We start from the raw sequence: 24,651 nt of genomic DNA, 5'->3' as shown, positions 1-24,651 counted from the left end.
ATAGCATGAACTCATACTGACTAAAAGCAGCTTGGTTTGAAATGCGTACAATCACAGCCCTGGTAGAAGGGGAAGTAAAGAGCTGACTACTGGTTGCCTGCTACTGCATAGTTTTATGTAGGAGCACTGGTGAACTGGCCAGATGCTGATGACAGGATAAAGCTGTGATAGTCCTCTATCTGTGACTCAGTTGGAGCCACGGAAGCAGGTAGCACAAAGAACAAAGAGGTGACCTAGCTCCGGAAGGTACTTGATGATGAGAGAGAACTTGAGCTTTGTAGCTTTCCAAGTGACTTGGATTTTTCCCTGACAACTGATAATGCTCTTTCCAGAATTAGTCCAGGAGAATTAAAACAAACTCATCTTGGCTGATGGGGAGGAAAAAAAGAAAAAAGTGCTGAACAGAATGACATAGAACCTTATTGGCAAGATATATCACCCACAGAAGTATGGCTTTAAAAAAGTCAGATTCATTGGTATGGGCTTGATTATTGCTGTATCTGCTCAGGGAGGTGGTGGTAGTGGTGCCAGGGATTGGTTCTTTTCCGTATCCCAGAAAGGAAGCTCCTCCTTCTTGGGGTTTAATCAGGTAAAATAGTTGACTGAAGACAGCTGAAAAATCCACAAACACTAGAAATTCAGATAATGGATGACTAGCAAGTGACTAGTTTTAGGCCAGTTTTATGACAAAAATTAAAACCATTTAAAGCTATCCTGAAGAAGCAAGATTTCATTGAGATACCTTCTTAGACTGTTTTGTTGGAACAATATAGTTGCCACTACACCGGGAAATACTTATCAGTTCAGCTGCAGCAACAGACCTCTCAGTCCCACGTGTGAGTAGACCCACAAGCAATTTTCCAGCCAGAGTGGTGTAGTCCTGCAGTTTAAAAACTGGAAGAAAACTGTGCCACTTACATTAAGGATCTTCTGCTCATCTTTTCTTGTTTAACAATCAACTGCTAATGAGTTAACCCACTTTCTGGGAGGAATTTTCCTGTCCAAGTTATGAGACTGATCTCAGAGGCACGGAACTAAAACCTGTCTATTGATAAACTTGCATTGTGTCTTTCAAACTACTTTTGCCAGATTCTCTGGTACACGAATCCTTCTAGCACAGTCAGGTCCAGCTTTTAAAATCAGACTGCTTGTTCATATAGAAGGCAAAAATAGACTCAAGTAAGCTTCTTTAGCAGAATATGATACAGAAAAATAATGTTGAAACTGTCTGGGGCACTTATCAAACAGTCTTTCTCCTATCACATTAAGTTATATGACTTGAAACAGCCAGTACAAGAAGAATTAATAGGCTGGTCTTGCTCTTCTATAAACTTTGCCAGTTCATCTTTAAAAAGCTGTAACCAAGAAGCAGTCTGACTCAGAAGTGTGTTAAGGTACTTCAGTTTTATTTGTATTGTACTTGAACACGGTTTTGGCCTCTCCTGTTCATGTGGCATCTTGATATCTGGCAACAGGAAAATAAAGGGGTTTTTTTATTTTAAATTAAAAAAGGCAAGTATGTCAGGTCAGGGCACCCATCTTGGAATGGCCACAAACCCCAATTCTACTAAATGGAACCAAAGGTATGCAGGAGCCATGTCAATACACCCTTATTTCTGTGATGCTGCTGATGAAACAATGGATCTTGCTAGACTTAGCCTAGATTTTAGTGCCTCCTCCCTTTCGGCTGCCATTGCTAATTATGCAGCTTTCAGAGGGGCCTCATGGGGCTTGCTTGATCTCATAAGGTCTCTTCAAGGTGTTAGCTAGCTGTCCCTGGTATAGAAGAAGGGTCATACGTTTTCGTTACATGATCCCTTTCCTAGGGAAGGAGGAAGCTGTATGAAACAGGAGTTTTGCTCAGTTTTTGCCATAAGTATAGAAGAGATTATGTATCAAATTTCAGGATTTTGGGTAGCTTCTGCCTCTCTTAGAATAAGGTGGAATTTTTTCCTCAAATTAATCTTAATGCATTTTTGTCCCTTTAACTTCAGTTTGTTATTGCAGATCTACAGATTACTCTAAGCCTGTTCTGACTTGAGTCACTGAAACTTAACAGTAGGTGCGATATTCTCTGAAACTGGAGTACTGGGATAAGGAACACATATATATCTAAGCTTATCTACCTTATTTTAAGGTATCTGAAGGGCAATGGACTATGCTTACCTTAAGCTGAAGGGACTGGTTTGGAAGCTAGTGGTGGAGAGACCTGAGAGAATACACTTCTAATTATAACCAGGGAACCTTCTTATGTGCAGCAAGCTAATGGGGAGCATATATGGCCCTTAAGGGATCAAGAGGGCATTTAATGCTGAGATACAGAAGGGAGGCAATGAGATTGAGCCTTGCAAATAGCTCCAGTCAGGAACTGTTCCCTATTATATTCCAAAAATCATCATCTTAGTCAGTGTCTCCTTCTCTTGGTGTTTCTTGAGTGAGTTCTGTAGCTTTTTGCTGACTCAGGGAAATTAAGGCTTCAATTTTTTCATTAGGTGAGCTTATATGGCAGTACTAGTATTCGGTTAAAATACTCCAAGCCAGTATGGTGGCTGGGTCTAATGCTAGTGGAGATCCTGGGAATGGAAGTAAGGTCACTATTTCTGCTTGCAGACTCAGTCTCTTGTCATTCTCCCCATCTCTTATTGAGTCTTAAAACTCCAGTCATCAACACTAGAAAATGAAATCTCTAACCATTAATATATAGAAACTAACATCACAAATCTAATGCTGATAATTTCTGCTGAAACTGGAAAGTGACACCTGCTCTATTATATGAGTACTGGAAGACTTTCTATGCTGTGGCATTATTCAGTATACTCAAATATCAAGAGCAATGTTGTATAAATTTTTTTTAATGAATTCTGGTTAAATTAATTTCTCAGGAAGTCTTCTGAATCAGTACAAAACAATTGCTCTGATAGCCCTAAAATATATAGGGTATTCTCATTTTTTCCTTTTAAAATTCTGTTTAGATCTAGCTTAATACAGAGCTTATGTTCTCAAAATGTACTGTTAGACACTACAAACTTGAGTGTACCATGAAAAAATGTGGTTCTGGTAACTAAAAATACTCCTCTTAAACATGGTGGCATGCAGCAGTGTGTACAGTATAAAATGACATTCTGGTGGATGACAAGGTAGACAATCTTATGGAAATTCTGAGTCCCTCTGTAGCACTGCCATTGTAAGGCCTGACTTAGTTAATAAGACTGTTTAAATGAAATATTGTTATGCTTGTAAGACTCACTGGAAAAAGAGCATTTACATTCCTAACAACTAATTGCCTCTTGTATGTCCAGAGTCTGAATGGTATTTCAGGTTAGGGTGTGTAGCTATTTGTGAAATACTCTGACAGCCTCTTGCTGTGCGCTTCCACTAAACAAAGATTGAAATGGAAAAATAGTTATAACTTGTGGAGTTTAAAAGAGTGCTGGTCTTAAATGACATTCATAGTTGTTGTCACCTGCAGTAAAAAAAAAAATCCCTCCCTGCCTTGTCAACAGCTGACCTTGATAGTTCCATTTCTTTTGCTGTATTGTTTTCCCTGCCTGTAAGCCTAGGGCTTTAGGTAGATTGTATGTAGAAGATCTTGATCTTTGGGGGCGTGTACATGGTTTTGTATCTGTGGGCTTTTTAATTCTCTAGACGATAAAATCAAAGCCTTTAACAGTGAATGTAATACTGAGCACATAATGCAAGCAGTGATTAAATACTTCATTTCCCCTAAACATGAAGGGTTATAGTGGGAGAAGTCACTATCGCTTGCTCTGGCTGCAGCTGGTTGGATTCTTCCCCACCCCATGAGCAGCATTGCAGCACAAGGAGCTGCTGACCTCTCCCTTTCCATCCTCCCCCCCTCTAGTGTCTTTTAGCTATTAGTCTGAGGGCTTTAAATCTTTCTGTCAGGTCTGTCAGTAATCAGGGCAATTGGCCTCTGCCCCACTGGGTGAACTGCTGATGAGTTCCAGGTGGTTGTTGATCGGCTGGTCTAACTTCAACCTTCTCTTTCCCCTGAACAGAGCAGAGCCCAGGGCACAGCCTTTGCTTGTGACCTGCAACTGGCTTGTGTGAGCTGCATATTTTTCTCTGTGTCAGTCATAGAGTAGGCTAGGATATATTACTGTCTTGTCTCTGCATTTTTTTATTTTGTATTTATACTTCTGTAAATGCTCACAGGAGAGACAACTGCATGGTTTTTAGACTAACAGGTACTTAGTGCTTCTAAAAGTCCTTCAGTGCTTCAGTCAATTTTTGATTGAAATGTAGATATAAGGGAGAATATACTTGTCTATGTGAATATTTTTAAACTAAGTGTTGTGACTTCTAATGGATTGGTAATGTAGATAACTGAACTAGTGGTCCCATGTAGTACTAAACTGTTGAATGTGAAGAAACTAGAATATGATGTAGTTCTCCTTCTTAGTAAATGACTGGACTAGAAATTGCACTCTTCTGTGTTGAGGCTGGTCCAGCTCAGAGGAAGGTTTCCTTCGCTTCCTGCCTCTACCACCCTTGCCTTGGCTCAGCCAAAAGTGTAAGGCATGGTGAGGGAGTCTTGTAGTGAAGCTGTTGTCAGCTGGCCCAGGTTGCTGATCTGGCTTCTCTGCTAGCCAAATCATAAATCAGAAAACAAATAAAAATGTAAGTAGTGTATAGTTGCAAGTAGAATAGTAGCAGAGATTAGAATGTAGCTTATGCTTTTAAATACATACACCCTGATTACTGAAGCCTAACACAGCTTCTGGTGTTATCAGAACAATCAGTGTGCTGGTATTAGAAATATTTTGCATTCCTTGGGGTAGAAAAGTAAGATTAAGTGGCTAGGAGGTGAGTTGTGGGCTACCCACTCATCTCAGCTACTGAAAATAGTGTGTTGATTTTTCTTTTGTACAGCCCTCACCTCTAGGTGTCAAGTCTAAATGCTTTCTTATTTTTTAAATTTATTCTTTCACTGAGTAGTTTTCTGTATTCCCAAAACCTCCTGTCTAAGAGGCGTTGATTCTTCCTCTTGACTGCTCGTGGAAAAAAACTTTCAGCACATCTGCTTTTCTGCAAAGAACAGTCTCTTTTACAGATGCTCCAAACTCTCCAGCAGCACGAGGTTGATCTGTCTCAGTTTCTTTAAATCTCTTGCATACTTCCTTACCCCAGACTGTACATTGCAAAATGAGCAGCAAAACAAACATGGTTGTCCTGGCTGAAAATTAAAGCAAAAATACATGTGTAAGAGTGGGAGAACTTACATTCTCCCTTGCCCTCAGTAGTAATTACTAGCTGTATAGGTTCAGCTCGGAATGATGGCATCTATCTGTCTGTGGGGTTATTTAACAGCATCATCTCTCTAGTAAGAATGTGAGCTATGAAAAATACCCTTTTCTTAAATGAGCAGCCGTTAGCTGAATAACTGATCTGTTTTGAGGCTGTAATTTACTGTGTTTTATGGAGATTATTTCTCTGATACAGCCAGAATTCCTGTTTGACACCCCTCAACTTAACTGTAAATTGTGGATTTCTTTACAAAAGCTGAAGCTGACTTCCTGTCAGCACACAAGTGCAGAATGTACAAATCCTATTTTTCAGGGTAAGTACAGAGAAACGTAAATATTCTTCTCAGTTTCATGTTGGTCTAGTACAGTTTCTCTTAATTGGCACTTAATTGTGAGTTCAGTACAGCATGAGAAAAAACTTTGGTTAATAATCAAGCTAGAATATTCTTATTTGCCATAGTTTCCCTTAAGGGTAACTGCCTTTCTCCCAGTTTGTAGATAATTGTTAAAAGAGAAGAACTTCCTGATTGAGGACCAGGTAGGAGTCTTGTGTGTCTTGGAGAACTTGAAACACCAATTCAGCACAAGTTTTTAAGATGGCACAGAGCCTCAAGTGAAGATTTGGTTGCTTCCACAGATAAGGAGGCCAACCGGGTTAATTAGAGGATGTTTACAAAAAATGCAGTGCATTCCTTTGGACTGCTTAAAACTGTGGAGGGGAAAACACCACTGACCAGGAAACAGTTTCACGAGGTGTTTAAGCTGATCTAAGACTATAGCCAATCTGTCCTTGTTCTCCCTTCTTCCACACTCTTGGCTACATGTTCCTGTTCTGTCCTTTACACCAGCTCTAACAGTCACGCACTCAGCCAGATGAGCAAGTGCTCCTGAAAAACCTGTGTTGTGTGGGCATGGGCTTTTTCTTTTTCTTGGACAGTGCTATGGCAAGGAAGGGGTTAGCAGTGGATGGCCAGAGGTGGGAGAAGGGCAGGACAGCCTAGGTTGTCTTGAGTTGCTCTTGAAAGCGTAGCCAGGTTTTGTGAGCACCACACTTGGTTCTGAACTAGATGGTACAGTGTAACTGAAATGGTTAGAAACTTCAAGACTCTTTCCTTTCAGATATAAAACTTAAGTAGTCTTAAAATGGAAGACCTATCTAAAACTGTGTCCATAGACTTAATTAGGAAAATGTTGCTAAATTTTAAGTAGAAGACAGACAGTATTGTCAGACCCTGAAGCTGCCTCCTGTAGAACTTTGTTACTACTGCCATAGCTTTCAGGGTTAGCCAGAGTCTGTTTGCGTGAGCATTACAGGAGAAGTGCCTCCTAGTCTTTTACAAAGTCTTGGATGGGCCAGTTCCAGAGCACTTGAGTGATCAGGTTGTTTTCTGTGTATAATTAAAGGGGAGAGAAACCAGATCAGAAGACTGTCGTCTGTTTCTTGCTACTGCCTAGCAAAGCAGCCCAGAACCTGTTGGTTGCTAGACCTTGACAAGATCAACTAGACAAATTTTAACAGAAAATGGAGAAACTCCAATTCTGAGACTGAAGCACAGGGAAGTTCAAGGAACAGTCTTTTTTTACAGCTGAAGGTCATGCTTTAGAGGATATGAATAACAACTAAACCGTTATGATCCCTTGAGGTATAATGTTATTTGCATCAGAAGAGTACCCTCAGAGGTTAGTGCTGGTACTGGCTAGGTAAAAAGGAAGAGGAGGTACCTTGTCAAGAGGACAAGGCATGAAAGTTGATCTGCAAGATTGCCTTTTAGCCTTGTAATCGTTCATGAGATCTTGGTCACCCTATCCTCCAGTTTGTAGAAGCTAATGAAACTGAACATCCGTGCATTCCTCAGAAGTTCAGTGTACAGTCAGCCCGCTTAAAGGTCATGGAGATGCTTGGCACCTGTGATGGCAATACTGGCCTGTTATGTACACTAGTGGCTTTTTTCTCTTAGTGAAAACTTCAGGACCGTTTGCTTACATGTACTAAGTGTTATCTTCTCTTCCTGTAAAATGAGCAATAGTAAAAATGCTACTACTTGTTTGGGGTAGGTTAACGTTCAACTAAACACCATTCCACAAAGTCGTCTTCTCCACTGCTCAAAAGCAGTGCATCATTTAGATTGCAATAGCAATTCTAACAGTAATGTAAAAAATGGAAATTGGCTGTTAGTGTAAGATGTGTGACCAACTTCTAATTTCTTGTCTTTTACTATAGACTATAAAAATGAATTTTGCAGTCACTTTGGTGAAACTGTCCTCATCTGACCACTTTATTTGCTGCTTTTCCTTTTCTCCCCTTCCCAGAATCTCATCGTTGAAAGTAAAAAAAGCATGTTTCTTAATTCCAACTCTAGATTACACACTTTTAAAGTACTTTCTAAGTACTGCATAATGTAGTTGAATCAATCTGATTTAACAAAGGTGCATCCTTTTCTTTCAATGAAACAGATGTAGAAAGGAACAAAAATATATGAAGGAATATTTAAAGGTATGGGCACCAGAAAAATTTGCATAACTGCTGGTTATGTAAAAATTCTCACAAACTAGTTTATAAAAACCAATTTCACATAAATAAGACTATTTAATGGGAAGAAAAGAAAGCTTAAGTTAAATCTTGAGTTCCTTTCCTCTTTAATGAAAACTGAGTGCATAACACTTACTGTCAGAAATTCTCCCTAATTAAAAAAAAAAAAGCCCTCAAGCTTCTGTCTTAACTAGGTTACAGAGTGAGTAATTCTCTCCTGCTGCAGTTACACAACAAAAAACCCCTTCAAATTCAAACTGATTGTTTGTTTTGCTGGTAGGCTTAAAATACTGCCTGTCAAAGTTAGGATACTTTCTCTTTTTCACGTACACTCATGTAACTTAACTCTCTTCTAGTTCCTAAAGAAATCTTCCTTGAAAAAAATGCGTGACCCATGACTGTAAGCCTGCATACTTTGGTGACAAGAAATTTGGAATTTTTGAGCCAAGAACTCTGTCGTGTTTGCAAATGAATTTCTGGAGTGTCTTCTAGTTTCTGAACTGGAGCACTTAGAGAACATATTTCAGCAGCTGGTGAAAATGAAATACCCTGTCCTAATGAAGTTAAACCCAGAAACAAAACCAAAGCAAAACACCTCAAAATGTTATTGTAAAAACTGAGCAATATTGGCTAACAATGGTTGAGCTGGAAGGCTGAAAATGTAACGGAACAAAACAGAAAAATTCTTGGTGTTGAGGTGTAGCAGCTTTTCTTGGGAAAACAGAGGTATTTATGTCTGTTAAGTAGTCACCTTCTGCAAAACACAAGCTGCTGCTTAAATTAACCATGAGGATGTGATATTTCCGCAGATGAAAATCTGCTGACCTGTTTTGAGAAGATAGGATTGTATCGAATAGGTAATGGCTTTGCCACTCGATCATCCTGACACTGGGTATGCAATAGCAGAGATAAAGACAGGAAACATGGGCTCTGACTTACGTTAGTGGAATCTTGCCATGGCCTTGAGTGGAGCTGAAAATTGGCTCCAGACATGCGAACATACAGCAATGTCCTTTGATCCAAGTGAACTTTCTTGAGTTCTTCAATGTGGCCCCCTTCGTATTTGAAGGGTTGCGATTCTGTTTCAGCTACTTCTGCCATCTGTATTCCGTGAAGCTCTAGCTCTTTTCTCAATCATTAAAGCAGAGGAAGGAGAGAGACCTTTGAGATACAGTTGATTCAAAGGTATGTCATCCTACTTCATGAAAAACTTTGTGCTTAAAGTTGAAGAAGTGTACTGCTATTTGCATTTTTGTTTGGTTTTGCCGTATGGGATGGTAAGCGTCTGCTGAAGTGCTTTGCTGCATCAGCATCCCCAGTTGTAAGGATAAGTGTGGACAGTCCTTAGGATTTCAGATGTTTTGTGGAAAAAATTCCTCTCTCCTCCATAGGAGGCTTTAAATTCTTCCAAACTGTCTTCTGTGACCATAGCAATTTTCTTAGAAGAGGACTTGGGAGCTGGGGTATTACCAAGCTCATACACAGTTTCAATGTGCACTTCACAAGCTTTTGCACTGTGACTTAGCAGCCCAAAGAAGGGGACAGGATTTATCACCGTTCCTACCGTTTCACTCTATGTCTTTTCTTCTAATGAAGTATATAGGAATAAGCTTATTTAAAACCCCTTTAATTGACTCATCTGATAGTCATCTTACAAGTGTCACCAGAAATCTGCAATTAAATTGCACCAAATTGCAATAAGCAATCTCATCACATGAACTTTGAAATGTTTTTTGTTCTCAGTACAGCAGTTTGTCCACATTTAGTTTGCCCTTTTTTTAAGCTTGTTTTAAACTATAATCTACTTTTTTTTGTTTGGAGATTTTGCAGTTCTTATAGCATTGCCTAATTTATCCACTGTTGATCTATTACTTCCTCGGGACCAAAGGAAAAGGGGGGATGAGAAAGAGTAAAATGACATACTTGAGTTTCCTGAGGTCATTGCTCCTGCAAACATCTATTCCCTAGTTGATTCTTCTTGTCAGAAATAAGTTACAGACCTGAATGTATTTGTCAGTGTCTTGATGGCTCCTTTGGCATGACTGCCAGTATAGTGGAAGTGAACTAGTAAGAAAGGGAATAGGTAATATGTCACACAGTATAAGTTCAGAGAGCTATCATTTGTACGTGAGTCTCAGTTTCCATGTTAATAACTTAGTTATTTTCATGCAGAAATCTTCCAAAGTGTACAAAAGCTGGGTAAATGCAACTCTTAAAAGTATAAATCTCATTAGCTTGAGATGCAGTCCGTTCAGAGTGTCTGTATTTCCTGTTGGTGTCTCTGCAGTTCTCTTGTTCCCCTTACCTGCATGAAATCTTTAACTCCCTAACTATGACAAAATCTGTATGTATTTTTGTCTTGTTCTCTGAAAACACGGACCACATTATAGTGTATAGAACAAGGCTGGTAATTCAGATAGAAGCCAATGTTGTGGGGCAGTGGCGAAGGAGGGGGCACAAAAGGCAGCCTGCCCTCCGTAACTGTTCAGTCATGTGAGTGGCAAATGCTTTTCTAAGCATAATCTTGGTTCAGTGTGTGGCAACGCACCTTACTGATGAAAGGACTTTGAACTCTATACTTTCTTAACTTCTGTATCTGGTGGGCAATCTCAGAGTTCTTCTGAAGTAGACTTCTAGAAGCATTAAATTTCTAGAAAAAGGATTTGGTAAGTGTGTGCGTTGCATGATACTTAGGAAATTTGAATTTTGCATGTTTGGTAGCTTCCTCCATGCATGTTTAAAAATGATTTTTTTTTTTGATTTAACCACATGTATTTCTTGTTTTTGTTTTTTGTTTTCCTTCCCCCAACAGCTGGCTTACCCCTTGGTGTTCTAAACTTGGCCAAAATAAAACCGTATCAGAGAGGCTTTTTCTGTAATGATGACAGCATCAAGTATCCGTTCCATGACAGTACCATCACATCCACTGTCCTCTACACAGTGGGGTTCACCCTGCCCATTTTCTCTGTAAGTAGCTAATATATAGGGAGCTTTGGTGATGGGAGTAAAATGTATGCCTTCCAAGAGTTCAGCACTGTGACCGTGAGTTGAAGACAGCCTACATAGGCAAAATCCCATATATGTGTAGTCATATGCATGTGAAAGGTGCCGTTGCTACTTTCTGTTTGCACAGAAAATCTGGAACTAATCTCTAACTGTTACTATCGCTAATCTCATTTGTTTTAAGAGCAGAAAAAATGGGGATGAGGATTTAAACTGTATTTGTTAGTCTAGGCTTTTATCATTGCAGAGAAAAATAATACAGGCTTCGAAAATGCTATGGAATAAATACATCTGTTGTTCAGAATGGGTTAGTCTAACTTAAACACTTGTGATGTTAAAACTTGCACTGTAGTGGAGTGCACAAACCTGTAACTAGTGACTGTTGCTTCCATATACTTTCTACAGAAATAAGTCTAACTTGGACTCCGTGGGTTTTCTTAGGTTTAAAAAAAAGTGGTGACTCTTTCAACCCTTCAAAATGGGATACAGAGGCTGAAAATCTCGTTGCTTGTAGAAAAGAGGCTTAGTGTTTTCAAGACCACGTGATTTTTACAAAGAACAATTTAACTCTTCAGTAGGTTTTTCTAACAATTTTAAGCCTGATTGTATCCAAGTTTTTAGTAAGGTTTTAACTGGTTTAGAGAACCAAAATTTAACTATTTAGAATAGTCTTGAACCTGAAACTACCTCTTGTTTCTGCCTGCAGTGGTTGACCAAACCATATTAGAGATGGTCATAATCTTTGGTCTTCTGATAAATGTATATGCTAAATTAATAAGTAAGAAGTATGTATTAAGCTGGTTTAAGGATGGAAGCAGTCACTTAAAACAAGTAAACAGAAATCTGCAGAACCTCTACATGCATTACTCTAGTTTTCCCTTAAATGCTTATTTATTAAAGTTTTCATTAGTCCTATGCAGTAAATAGAATGTAGACACAACAGTTGGTATCATTACTATAGTTTCACTTTTGAGGAAAATAGTCTGAAGTTTGTCATTTTGACATGTACGGACATATATTTTCAGCACAACTTCAGGAAAATTTCTTTTCCAGTACGGTTCATGTGTACCTTAATTGATATGTGCACAGGTGAACTAGACATTGCAGTTCTGTGCAATTTTGGACTTCTAAAGAGGCATTTCAGTTGCAGTTAGATAATCTGTTGAATTGCTTCATTTTCTTTATCTTCCATTTTTTGATTTGAAGAAGTTGTTCCTGTAATAAAAAGTCAATTGAGAGTGCATTTTTTTCTGTCTCTAAAGCAGTGGAGAAACATCTGATTTATAGCTAATTTACTTAAAAGTGTAAACATCTAAGGAGTGGTATGGACAGCTGTTGTAACTTTAACTGAACTTTAATCTAAAATTATAAGTTAGAATTAGACTTGTCAGTGATTCCAGTCTATTCTGGTATTTTTCTTCTACGATACTTTTGTAGGACTCACACAGTGAATTTTTATTGCCTGTCTTTGTGCAGGGGATTGGAGTATATAATTGGAACAATCACTTCTGGCCTCCATGCTGAGAGAGGTTTAAAAACAAAAAATAATTCTAAAGCACCTGTAGTTCTGTAACAACAATAGAGGCCATCCAGATCAGTCTTCTTCAGTCTGAACATTTTACAAACCTTAAAGCATAACAGGTTTTCTGGAATCTTGGGAGAAAGTAATCATGGTACTGTGTATATTACTGCTCTGTGTAGTTAGTATGTTAACTTAACTGGCTTTCTTAGTCTCAATTTTAGATTTAGGGAGTTTTTAGCCTCACGCAACAGGTGGAAAAATCATTTATGGCTACTGAAAACTTAGAGCTATGGTGAGCTGTAGAGCTAGGGAGTATGAGATCTGGGTTATCACAACTTACTCAGTTGGAAGTGGGTTCCAGTTGAATGCTTTCTAGCTTCAAGCTTGCCTGTATTCAAAATGGATGGGAAAAGTTGATCAGTCTGGGAATAGGAGAATCTGACATTCAGACTGGTTTTTGTTTTGGACCAACTCAAGGCTTGAGGCTTTTTCCAAGGCAGCTTAAGTTTTTGGAAGTAGTATGTTCCAGAGTCAACATCCTCAGGAGGAACACAGCTGGCTCATGAAAGCTTACTGGGTAGTAATGCTGATTATCCAATATCTAGTAAAAAATGTTATCCTGACATGAGACTTCCATGAAGGGAACAGGCTTCTCAATGAAGGAATTGATGTTAAAAATTTGGTGTAATACTATGCAAATAAGAGTTAATAAATTGGACTTCTATTCAAACTTTTCTTCCCTAATCAAAGACTACCTCAAACAGGATCCTTGTTCCGAAGTAGGACTTACACCTCAGCTTTGTCACATCACAAAACAGAAAGAAGAACTTTTGGGAGGAAGCTAAGGGAAACAAAAAGAATCATATCTGCAAAGCGAAAAAAGAATAAATGGTTAATTGAGTAGTAGAGTGGTTATAGCCCTTCCCCTTAGTATTCAACAATGTACAGGTATTGCTGATCCAGTTATTTATTCCTTAGTCCCTAAAACTTCAAAGAAAAATACCAACAAAACCTGCAGTAATGAGTAAGGCATAGATATTTCATTGTTAAGAAGTCTCTTTGTGCATAAAAGAAACTAGGTTGCCTGAACATTGATTTGTCTTCAGAACATTTTATGAAGATTTACAAAATGTGTTAAACTCTCAGGGATCTTATTGGAAAAAAAAAAAATTAAAAGTATGCTCTTAGAATTCACAATTCCATTTATAGCTCTGAACTCTTTCTGTTCCCATTGCCACCTTTTATCAGGAAATAAAATGTCTGGGAAGGAAACTCATGTTTATTCTTATCCAAGTGCCACTTCATAGTATGATACTTCTCAATATTCCAAATGTTTTCTGTGTCTGGATGGGAAGCACAATTTTTGTATTAGAATTTTTGGAGACTTAGGGTCAAACAAGCCTTGGTAGTGCTCTGGAAAAATGAATCTGGAGGTCTAGGCCAGTGTCCGGAGCAGTACACATCCATGATGACTGACATTTCAGGAACCCCAGAAGATCCTTCCAATAGTTCTACCTTCCCAAGTCTATTCAGAATTACTTTCTAAAAGTCCTGACTAGTTAGGGGGTAGTGTCTATAGATTACAACTCTAGGAATAATTTGAATTTAATCTCTAAGAAGATGTACTTGGTCTGGCATTTTTGGTGTTTAGCTGTCTGCATGAGATCAGCTCTTCCAAATATAAATGACAAATTAATGTCAGTGTCTTTCTCTTGCAGCGAGGTCCAATCATGTCTATTTGCGTGCATCCCATTCAGTTGGTCTTTTCTGGTGACTTCATCTCCAAATCAATTTTCTCTTCCTCCAGTCATCTTGCTTCTTACAACTGCTGCCTTCAGTGACACTCATACAGCTTCTCTTGGATCCAAGGGTAGGTGTGATTGGGGGAAGGAGAAGCACAGACCAAAGGAGGCCTCTCTGAAGCATCTTTCTTGACAAAGGAGCAGAAGAACAGAGCAACTCAAGAGTTGCTGAGTTTCATCTGCTCCCTGTGCTAGGTTCTGAGCAGGGTTTCTGTAGTTCTCTGCCAAAGCTTTCCCTTGGCTGCTCTGTTCAGGAGCTGAAGAGACACAACCCACTGGTGAGTTTCTATATGACGGACTGACTTGTGAGAGGACAAGAGTTTAGTTCTAAGTGAGCCAAAGTGCCGCACTGAGTTTCTGGGGAACAAAGTAGTTAGCCACAGCTGTTGCTACTAAAACAGGTAATGCAAATGCTGATGTTTCTGACAGGGGAGGTGTTCACTAGTAAACAGAGTTTTGAATAAGTCACTTCTCTGGGATGAGCTCTGCTACTTGGGACTTCTTGGAGAGAAAGGAATGTTATGGGCCTGTAGAACTTAATTTCTCCACCTTGAACACATCCAAAAGATATTTAGGTGGTCAGGTCATGTTGTCTTCTACTTCAAAAACCAAAACATTCTTAGTTAGGTTTGGCAAAGGCTAATGTCTTCAGTATCATGATGTCTTCCCAAGAGGGACGTATGTAGCTTTGCTCCTGTGCCAGCTTTAACCTATTGGGCAGGAGGCTTAATGTCTTCAGAAATGTCTCCTTCTACCATGTGTATCAATGTTCTGACTGTAACTCTTCCTTCCTAGAAATCCTAGATTAGCTTCCTAGATTAGCACAATCATACTTTGGAGGCAATCTACTGATTTATTTTCTGGCAAAAGAAACGAACTTTTTATGTGTTGTTTGTGAAAGGGATACATTTTGCAGGGAAGCTTTTATTGAAAGCACCTGTTTCACTAACAACATACACACTTACTGGCCAATTTGTATGTTTCTTGAGGGACAAATGTAGCTAGTGCTGTGGTAGGCACTGATAAAGCAGGGGACTGTAAGGAAACCTATTGAAGACTGTTAGATTGGTAGATGTGCACTTCACTTTTTGCAGCAGTGTCAAAGCTTTATGACCCGCCATTGATAGTTTTGCAACTAATTGAAATTAAACTTGCTGTTTGACAGAGTGGACTTTGGCATCCTTTAAGTTAACTTTCAGGTTTCAGTTTACATATTAATAATTTTATTATGCTCTAAACAAGACTTTGCCTCTTATCTGGTAAACTTTTTGAAAAGGAGAGTAATGTTTTATCTTCAATTTTTTTTGGTATATTCATGGCACTGGAAACCTTTTTGGGCAATGCTGTTGAACTTCATAATCTGGCATGAGTTCTACTTGATACTGACTGTTCATCTTGTACTACTGCAGATGAATAGCATCTCTGAACCCAAGCTTATTTGAGGAATAAACTGCTAATTTGTGCTTGTTCAAACTCTGTTTAAAGCCAACATAATAATAACAACCCATGTTTATACTATGTGAAGGGTTAATGTGCAGGGTGATGCACTTCAGTTGAATTGATGAGCAATTCCTGGGTGAAATCACCACTGTGGGGGACAGAGGCTGAGAAATGGCAGTAGCTGTATCCAGCTTTGGCCCCACTTCTCCCCCGTCCATGGCAAGGGTGTTCTTGTGGGCTCGATTTTAACATCAGGTGAGGAAAGATCTGAGGAGTGCCACTTCCAGTTTGGTACTTGTAAAAATCACTCTTACCAGATGCAGTTAATTTTAAATAAATTGCAGCAACTTGCTTGTTAAGTCTGTGGACTTGATATTGTACTTCTCTCAATCCTTCAGGTACATTTGTTAATAACAGTGAGGAAGAATACACACAGTATATGAAACTGAGTAAAATAGTTGGCAGCCTGACCGTGGAAGGAGCTCCAGACAAGGGCTTTTAAAATCCTGAGTGAAGCTTGGTCATAACTGAGAAAACCAAGCAGTCACAGTGGTTTGGAGTTGTTTTTGGAGGTATTATTTAGTAGAGTATACAAAAGGGTAAAATGGAATAGGGAGAAACGTAGGGGAAGGAGTTGCAACTTAAATATTTTGAAGTCTTGTCATTTAAGAAAAAAAACCATTCTGTGGCATAGATTTTTCCTTGTCTCGAGTCTTACACCTGAAGTCTCATACCTAGTTACTAATAACTTGCTGTTGACATCCAGGACTTAAACCAGAGATTCAAGGGGGTGGTGAAAAAGGGAAGGGACTGCACCAGAAACCAGAGATGAGCAACAGGGAAAGTAAGTGAAAGAGGGGAAAGTTCCTTTTTGTGTTCCCTCTTCTGTTTCCCTTCCTCTGGTTCACCCCGTTTGTACCTCTCTGTTCTGCCTTGACCAGTAAAATGCTTATGCAGAGAGATGGTTTTTACTCATCTTTTCTGGAGAAAGCTGAATGACAGCATGCAGCAGTTGGTGAACTGTGGAGTGATGGTACAAACACATTTCTTGCTAGGCGCCCTCCTGAACTCTAAAGTTCCTTTTAAGAAATGGAAAGTAGCATTCTGCTGGTACTGAGAAGAAGCCAAAGTCTTAACTTAATTTGCAAAGAGCTGTATGATACCATAATCAACCCCACAGAATGTGAGCAGTTATACAGAGTAAACTAAACTCAAAAGTTTTAACTAAGCTTTCAAAAAATGCATGTTTTTCCAGGCAGGATTTCTAGTGTTGTACAAATGAATACTATGGATGTTTTTGCTGATGCAATTAGTAATGAAATCTCTACAGCATATTCAGGGGAAATGTTAACTTGTGCTTTCTATCTTAATTTCTGGTGTAAGGAGACTTAAACCTCAAAATACTACTTACGGTTGATTAATAAGAAGTCTAGGTGTCGCTTCTGGTTTAAAGCTACACTAATGAAGTTGGCATTAGATAATAGCACTGAAGTGGTGGTGGCTTTTCTTGAAGCGCTGGGAGAAAAGACAAAATCTTTTAAATTTGTTTTGTTTCTAAATTCTGGAAAAAGACTTGTTACCCACTGCTTAAGCACAGATGTTTAAAGCTATTTTGGCTGAAACATATCTACTGTTTCCTGGTGTCAGTCACACCTATTCTCTTCCTAATCCCTTTAATAGACCAGGAGGATGAAGTACTCAAGCTAAAGGCAGCATTTTTAAAAAAATCTCATTACTTAGTACTGCACAAATGATTACTTCACCAAAATCTTAAGAAACTAAGGAGTCATGGGGTTAGATGAAGAATCCTTAAATGTGTAAATAATTCATTGACATGTGAGAAGTGGACAATAGGAGTAAGTGTTTCCTGGCTTTCACAAGAGAGGAAGGTACCAAGTAGAGCTCTCCAGGAGTCTGCCCTCTTCAGTATACTCATAAATGCCCTGGAGGAGAGTGTGTGCAGTGAGGCCGCAAAGTAGGGTACTCGGAGCAGTAGATACAAAAGATGGCAATAACATGGCTGGTGAAATACAGTGTGGATAAGTGTCAAGTGATGTCCTTCCTGAGGAGAGTAGAAAGGACAACTTGAGGGCAGCATGTAATGTGATGTTCTCTCTCTTCACCAGAGTGGTAGTGATCAGCTTTTAGTTCTCTGGAGAGATCAACTTCATGCCCAGTAACAGTGAAGAAACCTAATCAAGATTAGAAACTTGGAAAGAAATAGACCTGTGTTATACAGGATATTTATGGGGAAAAAAACCCAACATAATCAGTCAGAAATCACTTCAGCTTGTGAGGAAGTCTAATCTATTATACTGTATGGGTCAGACTATTGGACAAGTATACTATAATTGTTTAAAATATTTAGTCTTATCAGTCAAGCTACTTGTGTTTCTACCTCTTGTATTCTGACAGAAAGGCTGTTTCAGAGCCCTGTATATCTCCCTCACTATGAATATCTTTATTGCCAACTGTACCCCAACCTTTCTAGTTTTTGAGATAACAAGGAATGTACCTTAGCAGTCCTTCTCTGTCCACATTTAAGACAGATGAGTTAAAACCAAACACGTTTGCAAATTCTGATTAAATGCTGTTTCAGAAGAAATTCTTGTCTGGTGGCTAAAAGTGTTAATGCCTTTCAGAGACTTGTCTAATGGTCACACTATTGTATTGATGTGCAACAGCCATAGGAAGCGGACGTTATTTTCCCCTCATGGTTTGAACTGACGAGCTCCCAGCTCACCAGAGTTGTTTAACCTCCAAGTGCATGACTCTGAACTCAGTTACTACACAAATCTCCATCTGTTCTCTTGCTTCAGTCTGAGCTGTTTTGCAGGGAGAACTGGCTGACCTTGATCTTCCACTGTATCAAAGAATTGCCAGCTCTGTCAGCAGTACATCTACTAGTTATTCATTAATGATGCTGCCATATGCACTGCATAACACTAGCTTGTTGGCTTTATCCTTGAGATTACCCTACTGGTAACCTCTTCCCAACCTTATAATTCCTCTTAACATACCTGTTGTCATCTTCCCTTTAGGCAATTTCTTCACTGCATTACAATTGGCTTGGAAAATGAAGCATACATCAGGGATGCTTTTTGGTATTGTCATATGGGAAATACTCAGCTGAGAGCCTTTAATGACCCTCTGCCATCTCCACTCCTTCCTTAAAAGGACTACTTAACTCCCTGATTTCTTCTACTTTCATGTAAAACTGAACCCAACTAATTTTTAGTAATTCTCCTTTTTAACGTGACAAACTCTGCCCTTAGAAATTGCAGCTTGTTTAGGGGAAAAATGGATATTTGTAGAAAAAGCAAGGCTTTTCTTTTAACTTACTGTGCAACATGTGATTGTGGCAGATGAGCAGGATTTCTTTTCCCAGTGATCCACTGTTGAATCTTTGCTACTTTTCCTTGAGAAACTACTTTACACTTCTATGTGGATAAATTTTCTGGCAAGGAAGTACACCACCTCCTATACTACTGTTAAAATTTGTTCTACAGTTGTATCTGGGAAGTTAAAGACCTTGACACTAATGATAGTTGTACCATTATGAAGACAAATATAATTTGGTATCTTCAGTCATATCCAGTCCTCCTGTGCCAGGAGGTTTCATACTTGGGTAACTGCTACCGTGATGCAAAAACTTTATTCCAGTCTTCTGAAATAGTTTTTCACCCTGAGAGATACAACGAACATGTCTATCACAACTATAGGGAAACCCTACTGTTGTACTTACTATAGTAAGAGGCTTTGCCTCTTTCATCACTTACGCTAGTTCTTCTGCTTGTTTGTACTCCTTGTACTAATGAAAAAGCCAAACTGTATTTTTCCTTGTCTCCGCATTGTCTTTTAGAGAGACTTGCACTGCAGAAGGTACTTAAGCTATATATTTTAAATAACTTTGATTTGATTTTATAAATTAAGTTTGGTTTTTTGTTTTAAAACCAAACTTAAAATCCCACAAAACCAGGCTTTTCAGATTCATTTAAAACAGAACAAAACCCCTAAGTATTGTGAAAAGTTTTTCTTAATGGCGTCACTTGCCAGAAACAGTAGGAGTTGCTGCCCCTCTGGTTTGACTCATGTTTTTCTCCCCCCTCCCACCAGCTAATAGTGAAGCTAATCCATGTGTGTTTAAAAAGTAAATTAAACTTGCCGTATGGAGTGTGTTCTGAGGGAATAGGTATTGACATTGGCGTGTACTTTAACCAAAAAGACATCAAAAGCCAGTACTGGCATGGTTTTTCAGGCTAATAACTGCCTTGGATTAAGCAAAAAGTAAATTACAAATGTAGTTCTGTGACTTTAGTTTTCAGTTTAACAGTGTTAAGTCAATCTGATAAATCTTACTGTAATCTGGTTTTTAGAAATTAAAACTTATCTCAAGCTTTTATTGAGCACATCTCCTTTCAGCACTGAAATGTGCTGAGAACAGCAATAAGACAAATGACTGGTGGAATTACTTTTTAAATCTGTTGTACAGTTGGGGAAGCTGAAGAAACACTTCATGAAGTTTACTTTATAAGCTTTTTAAGCAGTATTGTATTTCAATGTGTAGCTCTTCCAATTAAGTGTTACTTCAAACGAGGCAGATACCTAGAACTTTAAGACTCACACTGTCTTAGCTAAATTTTGCTGGTTATGACTTCAGGAAACTTTATAATGTTTTCTTTCTTAATTAGCAAAGTAGGATTGGTTTCAGATAGATTAAAAGAGGTGGAAAGAAATTATGAAAGAGAAGACATTTTAATAACTTATTTTAGCTGGTTCTTACTTGCTTAAAAAGCAAAACAAGAACAAACTTTGAGTTTGGTATTTTGTTTGCATGATCTTGATATAGGAAGGTGCTGCAAGCAATTACAGACTAATTACATCAATCTCAATATTGCTGAAGAGTGAGCACACATTTCAAGCAGCTTCTCTTTGCGTGGAAAAGCACACGTCCTCACTGCATGAGGGACTTCATTCCCATGATCCACATACCATTGCTTTCCATTTCTGATTTAGCAGCAGGTAATTACATAAAAAAAGCCCCCCAAAACACCTGAATTACCCCAGCACTCTGAAAATTTTATCTGCCATGCTGAGAAGCTGAAACATTCAGGTGTGTGTAGGAGGAAATGAGGAGTAAGCCACCATGACACCATTATTCATAGAGCAGGCCTTTAAAAAGGATGATGCAGAGCTGGTGGTGGGATGTCAGTGACACCATCTAGCTATGATCGCAAGTATTTGTGGCAGTGTGCTGAAGTTGTGATAAGGTTCTTGTAGACTGAACTTAATTTTGTGAGCAACTGCTTTACCATGATGCTTAAAACTACTTACTCTAAAGAAGTAAACCTGTAAATAATCAAGAGACTCTTATTTTTGTATGCCTCATTCTCCAATTCTGGAGATCTAAAAATACACTTTTCTCAAATATACAGTCTTGAATCTTGGTGTTGGTATGTGTGCAGGGCAAAGGATGAAGTTTTCATTCCATACATATTTTCTAGAATAAATGAATGGTGTTGGAAACACACCATGGCATTGTGTTGCAAGTTACCTTCCCTCACCATGACTTCACACTGCTTCTGCCTCCTTCCTTGCACAAGTTAGCTAAATTCTACAGAACTGATGATATATCGTGACATGCTGTCACAATACCAACACAAGGGGAGGGCAGAAATGAGGTCTGGGCTGCAGCGTTTTTCAAAACCCCGCTGTTCTTACTCTGAGGAGAAAGGAAGAGGGTTTTTTTTTTTTTTCCTGGTAGGAAAGGCTGTGTGTTTGCACTGTACTGCAGAGCCCAGCTCCAGGGCTTTGTGCTGGCTGGTGTCTGAATGGTTCAGTGTTTTGGAGAGCCTCTGGCTTGGCTCTTAGCCTGTCCTGCTGTCCTTCTGCTTTGTTGGTGTGCTTGGACAGCTTCCAGAGCTATGTCAGTTGTAGTCCCGCTGGCATGGAACTGGAAACAACCCCTTTTCTCAACGACAGTGGTTTCTTCCGCCACTTTCGGAGGGGAGGTTTTGCATGCTATTTGATTTTATGACTGTAACAGCACAGAAGATACTTGATTCTTTGTGATGGGCTTAGCTGGAATACATGTGCACTATGATAAGCCCATAACGGCTTGGTTGAGGAACAAAGCTGTGTGTCATTTGTCAGAGGTCACTTCAAGGAAATTTTCACCTTATGAGCCATTAGTTTATTTGTTCTTCTGTGTCTGTTTTCAAACTGAAGCATTGTTTTAAGCCGTCCCTTTTAGGGTGTGAAGAGCAAAATCGATAGCAAATCATTGGTGAAACCACAGTATGTCTCATTTGTGATGGGCCCAGGAGTCAGGCTTGGTTTGGACTACTTCATGGGTGGAGGTTAAAGGGGGAAGAGGTTTGAAAAGGATCCTAGGTCTTTTTCTTTCTTTTTTTTCTTCTTGTAAATCCTGACCGTGTAGTTTAGTGTTTCGCTTCTCTTCCCTAACAGTTCTCTTACTGCTTGGTAGGTATCTTTTTTTTTTATCCTTTCTTTTTTTCCTTTTCTTTCTGTGTTTACTTTTTGTTTGTACACACTTATTTGGCAGTAACTGTGTATATGGAAAGGAAGACGTGGTCTATGCCTTGACACAGAGGTCCTGAGGAGAGAACTGAGACTACAGCAACATCTTTCTCTGGCAGGAAGGAAGGAAGGAGGCTGTTTTTAGCCTTCTAATCCCTTACTGGTACATTAGAGTGCCTCCCCCCAGATGATTTTTGTTGTCTAACTCTAAATTGGTATGCATTTCATGTGCAATACTGCTGAATTTTGAGCACAAAATCAAGGGCTTTAGGCACTGAAAATCAATGCCACTGGGCTGTATATCCCTAAGTTAAAGAAGATTATGTATTGTTTTGTTGAACATTCTTGGTAGTCCCCCACTTCTTTTTTCCATACAGCCATTTCTTTCTGAAATGTGTACAGGGTATTCATCCCTGTACACAGATTGTGCAGACGCTGTATGTGTGTCAAGGATGGAGGATCAGGGTTAAAAAATGTGATTCTATTAGTTTGTAGTAATTTGTATCCTATTTTGAGCTTTTTTAAAAACTTTGCTGTTCAAATGACTAGTTTTGGTTAGTGTTGCAGGTCTCTTGAGGTGCAATAGCACAAAGCATTGTGTGCCTTAATCTTGTGTTCTGTTGAGTTTAAGATGAGCCAAAGGCTTCCCCTTTTGTGGAAGAGAGAGGAATAAAATCTCCATGCCTTGAGGTTGTAGGGCTTGTGCAGTGACCACATTGTTCCAGGGAACTATCCAGTGTGTGTGGCAGTGAGGGGATGGCATGCATATGTAACTTTTCCTTTTTCCCGTATCTCTTCCTGAAAACTCCCTCTGCACTTGCACTCCCTGAGGAGCACCCCTTTTCTGCTGTCATAAAATGCAATTTATGCTCTTCTGACTTGTAAAGCTGTCCAGAGAAGGTATAAAGGGGCAACTGTTGCTCACTGAAATATAAAGGAATAGTCGATAATTGTGGCAGTAGCAGCAGATTGACCAACTCAGTGGTTGTCACTGAACTGTTTACTCAGTCATGTTTTCAGCATGCTCCCATACTTGATGTGCCACAAATGCGAAGGTGAGAGGAATCCTGTCCTGCTCTCCTTCATTCAACAGTCTTCCTTGGAGCTGCAAAGACAAGGCAGTAGTCATTGGCCAAATGAAGTGCATAACCTTCTAACTTGCTGCACGCCTGTTCCTCTTCATGCACTTCTCTTTGGAAATGTGGGGGTATAATCATCGCCAGAGTTTGTGTTGCTTTTGTAATGTATTTTTTATTCCTTTTTGCTAGCTGGCTTGCCTTTTGCAATTCTCAATTCAAGACGTATCCCCTTCCAGAGAGGAGTTTTCTGTAGTGATGAATCCATCCGGTATCCATACAAAGAGGACACCATTTCTTATAAGTTGTTAGCAGGAATAATTATTCCTTTCAGTATAATTGTTGTAAGTTAAACTTTTCTTCATTGCATTTGATTTCAATGGGGGTGGGGAAGAGGGAGGAGGGGCAATCTGTTAATACAGACTTCTAAAACTGTAGTCTATAAGATTTCTTGACTTTAAAATCATGTCCTTCGACCAGGTGCTAAAGCAGTAGAAATGGTGTTCTGGCAAGAATAACTAAAAGGTTTTCTTTAATTGAGGTCAAGTAACTAGAATTATAGAACAGCAAAAGAATACCTTAGAACTATGGTGGTTTAATTCTATAGCCTGAGAGAGAAAAGCTTCCTCCCTTACCACATCAGTTAAGAATAACACTGATGTACTTTAAATGACTGTCTCAAGCCTTTCTATTTTGGGAGCTACTACTTTCAGAATATGAGTTTGCATGACCTAATAAGTCAGCATTTCCATCTGCCACAGAGTCATTGGAAATACTTTTGTGTGTGGAAGTTCAACAACACATACTAGGTTCTTTAACAGAAAAATATTATTGCTTCCAGTCAGAACTTATCAAAAGCATAACTAGAATAAAAAGAGTAAGTAGCCAGGGAATTTTTCCCTGGATATTTCCCCGAAGGTCAGGATAAAACACTGGCACCACTTGTGTTTGAGTCAGTGCTCAGGCTCACTTTCATGCTGCACCTAACCTGGTTGAAAACGGGGTACTGTTCTCCTTTCCCTCCTCTTCACACCAGATCAGTGAGCTGGAGAGATTGCCTCTGCAACTGCCAGTTTGGGATGTCCCTCTTTGACCACAGCTCCTAGCTCAGTTGAACTGGCCCAAGCGTATAATAACTCCATATCCTTAAGACTTAATTACGTGCTGTCAGCTGAGCTAACCTAATAGCTTACTGTGGACAAAAGGTGAGGTCCCACTATTACCCTGTCTTTTGCCACCTCTGGTGGCTTGTCTGAACCAGGATAAGCTAGTGAAATTCCTTAACCTGGCATAAAACAGCATTCTTTGAGCTAGGTTGAGTGAAATGGCTCCTGGAAGAAGACAGTATCAGTGCTGGGGCAAAAAGTGGTGGGGGCCTGCCCTTGGGCATGGGGAGAGCTGGACCTCATCAGCTAACCATTTGATGTCCTAAGCCTCATGGGACTGCGCTTTCGTTCCAACAATGGCCCTT

General features: G+C 39.3%; 1 protein-coding gene across 7 annotated transcripts in view; it reads left to right on the top strand.

The window, feature by feature from the left end:
* The window catches only part of PLPP1 (phospholipid phosphatase 1), a 67,709-nt gene that overhangs the window by 6,074 nt on the left and 36,984 nt on the right, over positions 1-24,651 (top strand). For 3 of the 7 annotated variants that reach the window (XM_072859255.1, XM_072859257.1, XM_072859262.1), the window contains exons 2-4: positions 10,610-10,764; positions 14,041-14,192; positions 23,373-23,524. The exons of 1 other annotated variant lie outside the window; for it this stretch is intronic. In XM_072859255.1, coding sequence (XP_072715356.1) covers positions 10,676-10,764; positions 14,041-14,192; positions 23,373-23,524 — 393 coding nt within the window. In that variant the 5' untranslated portion in view covers positions 10,610-10,675. Of the gene's footprint in view, positions 1-8,859; positions 8,983-10,609; positions 10,765-14,040; positions 14,193-23,372; positions 23,525-24,651 lie in introns of those variants that run through there. 3 more of the 7 variants (XM_072859258.1, XM_072859261.1, XM_072859260.1) reach the window with 3 other exon arrangements.

Source organism: Ciconia boyciana, chromosome 4, assembly GCF_034638445.1.
Source record: "Ciconia boyciana chromosome 4, ASM3463844v1, whole genome shotgun sequence".
NCBI lineage: Eukaryota > Metazoa > Chordata > Aves > Ciconiiformes > Ciconiidae > Ciconia > Ciconia boyciana.
The sequence above is the reverse complement of the archived record's forward strand: the minus strand, read 5'-3'. Positions and strand labels throughout refer to the sequence as shown.